Source organism: Palaemon carinicauda, chromosome 3 (assembly GCF_036898095.1).
Source record: "Palaemon carinicauda isolate YSFRI2023 chromosome 3, ASM3689809v2, whole genome shotgun sequence".
NCBI lineage: Eukaryota > Metazoa > Arthropoda > Malacostraca > Decapoda > Palaemonidae > Palaemon > Palaemon carinicauda.
In genome coordinates, this window is record NC_090727.1 from 169,842,640 (window position 1) to 169,849,497 (window position 6,858).

The 6,858-nt window shown below is 32.6% G+C and overlaps 1 protein-coding gene across 1 annotated transcript in view; it reads right to left on the reverse strand.

Annotated features, from left to right (window-relative positions):
• Positions 1 to 309: 309 nt before the first annotated feature.
• Positions 310 to 6,858, reverse strand: part of LOC137638759 (ubiquitin carboxyl-terminal hydrolase 48-like) — a 355,352-nt gene continuing 348,803 nt past the window's right edge. Inside the window, exon 20 of the mRNA XM_068371107.1 lies at positions 310 to 2,082. Coding sequence (XP_068227208.1) covers position 2,082 — 1 coding nt within the window. The 3' untranslated portion in view covers positions 310 to 2,081. The remainder of the gene's footprint in view (positions 2,083 to 6,858) is intronic.

Sequence of the window (6,858 nt, forward strand, 5' to 3'; positions counted from 1 at the left end):
TATAGCCTTTAAGAATATCGAGAACAAATTACAATGATCACTCGTTCTTTCCTTTTTTTACTCTCAGTGTTGGCTTAAGATCGTGCTTCGAGTCATATCTTGTGAAAGGCACAACTCTATTACATAAGACAGCAAGGGCGATGCAATAATCTATGTTCATATATGAACTCTCCATCTTCCTTTCTAAGAGAGAGAGAGAGAGAGAGAGAGAGAGAGAGAGAGAGAGAGAGAGAGAGAGAGAGAGAGAGAGAGGGAGGGTTATATGCAACTAATGAATATATATATATATATATATATATATATATTTGCTCGTTGGATTCTTTTGACAAAATGCTTTACTTCTTGTATTTTGATCCCACACAATCTGCATCACGAAAATAGTAAATTTACTACATAATTTCTTCACATACTCGCACAAGTTTGTTCATAATGAATAATGCTTGAGAAATGACTCTCCGTGGACACTACAATACACTTACTTAACAAAGAATTGAAGGTGTTAAGTAATTTCCTTTCTGTACATCTATTTCTACTCGAAATCAACCAAAGTGAAAGTGTACATCATGTGCAACATCGTCAAGAGACCCTATACCCAACATCAACATAAAGTGTAAATCGTTAACATTGTCATCTTCCACATGACTGTAGGTAACACCACCATCATAACACACCATACGCAACACTATCATACGATACTTAACCTAACAGCAATCTAGCACAGTATACGATATTGTAACTTAGATACCGTATGTAATATCACCATATGATATTGCTACCGATATGCAGTGGAATACAGTTTATGATTTTGTATTAATGAAAATTCCTCAACAAAGCAAGAAGAGTAATATCTGGATATAATTGAGTAAACTGTGTCCACAATATTCCTAGTGAAGCATTCATCTTCAGAGCAGCTATTCTGATACCTCTTACTAGCAGAAAAAAGATAAAAATGAATAGAGACCTAATAGAAATAAGACACTCCAGTGTTCAAAAAGTCGAAAGAAAAACATAATCGTTTACAGAAAATATGAAAAACCCTTATTGATTATACTACTTCCGTGCTTTTGTGTACATGACGATCGTGTTCCAATAACGTCACTTGTGAAACAGATTTTATTTATTCTACAGAAATAAGTGTTAGGTATATACTTCTAAGTATGGGGCTATCATACATTTGAACTTATTAACATAAATAATAATTATGAATGTATTAACCCCTACTCCATGTTAGACGGGGATTATTAACATCAATAAAAAGAATTATAATAATGAATAATAACATGAATAGTACCGCGGTTACTCTGAAATCCAAATTAACAGAAATAAGCACCATATTTGATTGCAAACATCAGTACCATGAAAATAAAAATAATAAACATTAGAAATGTTGAATACCTTACAAGTTTATTGTTTGTTCTCTCTCCATATTCATACACACACAAATTCGATATTTACACATCGAAACATACAATGTAACACATTGTTAACATCCTAAGCAAATTTGAAGCCAAAAGCATATATCTTAGCGAACCACTTTTACTCTTCCCAAATCTCCCCTCCTTCAAGGCCAGATATTATGACAGAATTCCTCTTCAGCCAAGATACCAAAACATATAATGCCCCTTTTAAGACCATATCATTCGTTTTAACTTACTCGTCTTCTCTGAATGATTATTGTATATGCCTTCTAAAAAAAGGAAAACCTTAACAACTGCGGAAATAAAGCTTGTTATAAAAGTAAATAAAAATGCAGTAAATACTCCACAGCAAGACCATATCAATCGTTTTTTTGTATATGCCTTTTCCTTAACAACTGTGGAACTAAAGCTTGTTAGAAAATCAAATAAAATGCAGCAAATACTCCACTGCTTAATATTACGTAGAAGATTGATGGAAAATCATTCTTATTATATCTAAAATGACGAGCATTCCTTTGACGTGAGAACTGCATCGTTACGAAGTCGTATTTCCTCTTGTTATTGTTATTGTTGCTTTGACACGCTTCAAATGCAGTCCATTTCACTTGTCAGCATTTGGCCAGGAGGAATGATGCTGCGTGTCCGAACTGACGGAGATTACAATCTGAAACAAAAAGGAAAATAAAGCTGAGGGAAATTATAAGATTATAATATGAAATGGGAAGAAAAAGAGGGAGATTAAGAGATTATAAACTGAAAAAAAGGAAAAGGGGGAAAGTGGATTATAATATGAAAACAGGAAAAGGGGAAAGAAAAACTGGATTATAATAAGAAAACAGGAAAAGGGGAAAGAAAAACTGGATTATAATATGAAAACAGGAAAAGGGGAAAGAAAAACTGGATTATAATATGAAAACAGGAAAAGGGGAAAGAAAAACTGGATTATAATATGAAAACAGGAAAAGGGGAAAGAAAAACTGGATTATAATATGAAAACAGGAAAAGGGGAAAGAAAAACTGGATTATAATATGAAAACAGGAAAAGGGGAAAGAAAAACTGGATTATAATATGAAAACAGGAAAAGGGGAAAGAAAAACTGGATTATAATATGAAAACAGGAAAAGGGGAAAGAAAAACTGGATTATAATATGAAAACAGGAAAAGGGGAAAGAAAAACTGGATTATAATATGAAAACAGGAAAAGGGGAAAGAAAAACTGGATTATAATATGAAAACAGGAAAAGGGGAAAGAAAAACTGGATTATAATATGAAAACAGGAAAAGGGGAAAGAAAAACTGGATTATAATATGAAAACAGGATAGGGGGAAAGAAAAAGTGGGAGATTAAGAGATTATAATGTGAAATAAAGGAAAAGAGGGAGATTATGAGATTATATTATCATTATTATTATTAATAGCTAAGCTACAACCTTAGTTGGAAAATAAGGATGCCATAAGCCCAAGGGCTCCAACAGGGAAAAGTAGGCCAGTGAGGAAAGGAAACAAGGAAATATTAAACATTTTAAGAACAACACCACCACCAAAATAAATATTTCATATATAAACTATAAAAACTTCAACAAAACAAGAGGAAGAGAAATAAGACAGAATAGTGTGCCCGAGTGTACCCTCAAGCAAGAGAACTCTAACCCAAGACCATGGTACAGAGGCTATGGCACTACCCAAGACTACAGAACAATGGTTTGATTTTGGAGTGTCCTTTTCCTGGAAGAGCTGCTTACCATAGCTAAAGAATCTCATCTCCCCTTACCAAGAGGAAAGTAGCCACTGAACAATTACAGAGCAATAGTTAACCCCTTGGATGAAGAGGAATTGTTTGGTAATGAGGACAGAGGAGAATTTGTAAAGAATAGGCTACACTATTCGGTGTATGTGTAGGCAAAAGAAAAATGAACCGTAACCAGTACTGTCTGGCCAGTCAAAGGACCCCATAACTCTCTAGCGGTAGTATCTCAACGGGTAAAGGAAAAGGAAAAGTCCGTTTTATTCATCTCCAAAATGGTGGGGGTGGGGGGGGGGGAATGGTATTTAATCTTTTGAATAGTAGCCTATTCCAGATGGCTTGATTAAATTTCGATTTATTAATCAGTTCCGGAAGGACCGGCACTGGTGACTAGGAGGCCATTCTGTGACCATAAGGAACAGGATATGAAGGAACAATAAAATCAGGACAGCAAGATGGCAAAAAGGAAATGGAAACGGGAGGGAAAGAAGGCTAAAAAGTGAGTGCAGCTAGGAACCGAAAGAGACCTTCAAGCAGTGCCTATAGAGTACCGGTTGAGGTGCACTGTAGGCACTAACCCCTTTATGGAGCTATTGCAGCTAGGGATCTCGCTTACTTGAGAAGGTAGTGGATGATGAAGAAATAGATTTCATCTAAATTCAATATTTGTATTGGGTGACATAATAAAAGAATAACATTAGTGTTTCTGAATGTTTCTTAATTTAAATCGACAGATGCCGTTGGTTAAGACATTCTAGCGAGGTCAAGAATCCACAATAATATACATACTTTTATTAAATACTAAAATTTCGAAGAAAAAAAAAATATTGGTTAATAAAAATCCACTGCCTTTTACAGGTGTTTTCATTCAGCCATGTAAGATTTCTTCATAAAAATATACAAATATTTATCAGTGAATCTGCAAATCACTAATATTCTATGACCTCAATAGTGGATTCATCTAAGGATACAAAGTTATTATAATTACAAACCTCATGCTATTGACCAAAGGCATTGTAAAAAAAAGTATTGTACAAAAATAAAATCTTATTCAAGGGAAATAAACAAATAAAAAAACAACATAATACTAATTAAATACGAAAGGCAAACGTGAGACTTTTCTATACAACAATGAATTTGCCTCCAGTTTATACATCTGAAGTTTCTGCAAGTCAAGCTGGTTTCTTTGCCTTTGTATGAAATAGTCTTTAATATTCTGTAATTCCTCAATGAATCATCTACTCTAGGGTAAATGCAAAGTGAATAAATAAATGCATGAATCATGAACAAGGCCTGCTACCCCGATGGAACCCCCCAAGAAAGCCGTTGTCACTCCATCAAAAGTACATAAAATAACCAACAGGTGGCTGGATCTGCTTTACGACCCGGATTTAAATCTCTCCGGAGCTTCAATTAGGCAACCAGAAAGATATGGGTCGACAAGTTTACTCTTCTCTCTTTTTCCCCCCTTTAATTTTCTCCCTTTTCAGTTTGGGCAAGACCTCGCCCGAATATTTTATGAGGTGGTCCTAATGTGGCACGGGTATTTCGCTTCCTTACCCTGAGAGTTATTGGATTAGGCCAGTGTTCGTTTGCTCCGCTGGGTGAGCTCGAATGAGTGTTCTGTGTGTTTTACATAGAAGCACCCTTATTCAAATCGTGCATAAGGCCCTCATCAACGTAAGCGTACTAATATTCATAAAGCCTTTATACATATCATTGGAGAATATCCCAATCACACAGATTTTGATGACGTCATTAAAATGATAGTCAATCTATAAACAAATATCTCCCATATTCATAATGATTTAGATCAATTGAACCAACAACGAGAGCACCGATATTCACAAGCTTTAAAACGTTGTTATCATAACCGAATGTATATCAATAATAAGATTTTGAATATTTTACTTGTGAAATGATTTACGTTTTCAAATTAGGCAGTTTTACAAACAATTAAAGGATTTGCATGAAGCTAAAAAAATTCAAAATAACATGACGAAATATTGCCCACAGTTGGTCACTGAAAAGTTATAGTTGAACATATATTTCTTGACTTGAAACGGAATATTTAAGGTTTACCCATAAATCATATCTTTCCAAGATTTAAATTGCTAAAGAGGGTTTACAAATACAACATAAAATAAAGATGGATAAAGAGCTGTCAGGGCCATTAAAACACGGAATGCCATAGCTCCCAAATATGATACTTCTAATATAGAGAGACACTATATACTCTGTAGAACAGTTCTAAAGGATAAATCATTTAACCATGCATATAAACCATAAAAAAAAATAAAGTGCACTTAACAATTCAATATTTAGGGAATATGAAAACAAATATACTATTGGAATGGACATTGTTGAATAATACATTAATGAAAAATTCAATGACACTGATCAATATATCATAGAAATTTACTAAAAATATATGGATGAAAATAGCATTGCAGATTAATAAAATGAAAATTATTTTAATAATCAGTATATTATGGATGCCTCGTCAGGCTGGGAGGAGCGAATAGAAGAAAAGTCCCCTTTTGTTCTTTTTTTTTCTGATGTCGGCTAACCCCCAAAAATGGGGGAAGTGCCTTGTAAATAGAGAGATAATACGGAAAATCACAATGTTGATTAATGTAGTGAAATGACATAATAAACATATCAGTGAAAAGTAGACAGGTGCTTATTATTATTATTATTATTATTATTATTATTGTTATTATTATTATTAGCCAAGCTACAACCCTAGTTGGAAAAGCAAGATGCTATAAGCCCAAGGGCTCCAATAGGGAAAAATAGCCCAGTGAGGATAGGAAACAAGGAAATAAATAAATGAGAATAAATTAACAATAAATCATTCTAAAAACAGTAACAACGTCAAAACAGATATGTCATATATAAACTATCAACAACGTCAAAAACAGATATGTCATATACATATACGACCAAGTTATTAATGTTATTTAGATTTTCATAGCTATTACCAATAATGTGTATGAATAGCATCCATACAATATGGATACGTTCATCTAATCCTTGATTTGCATTAGTGTTATATGTAACGCATACTGTAATTTGGCAAATATCTTGATCATTTTTATAAATGATGATGATAATGATGATGATGATGATAATGATGATGATGATCGGAATCTCTTATTTTTATACTGCAAATGTTATATATAAATTATATCAAGTGAATAAAAAATATTCTGAGTTTTTTTTTTTTTACTATAAATTTCACAAACGTAATAATTTCAAATTTCGCAATTCCTTCAATTTGGCAAAAAATTACATTTACAATTAACTGAAACTCACGAGTGTATTAGACTTTCGCTTATTTCATTCAATAAATCTATAATTTCAGTAGGATTCATTTTACTTCCTAAATTACTTTTCCGCATTTTGTAATTATCAGCTGAAAAAAATTACAATGATCCACTGGCATAAATTTATCAAATGACTATTATCATTTTATATCCTTTATTCATTTCTTTATTTCCTTTCCTCACTGAGCTATTTTTCCCTGTTGGATTCCTTGGGCTTATAGCATTTTGCTTTTCCAACTAGGGTTGTAGCTTAGCTAGTAGTAGTAATAATAATAATAATAATAATAATAATTAAAAAAAATAATAATAATAATGATAATAATAATAATAATAATAATAATAATAATAATAATAATAATAATAATA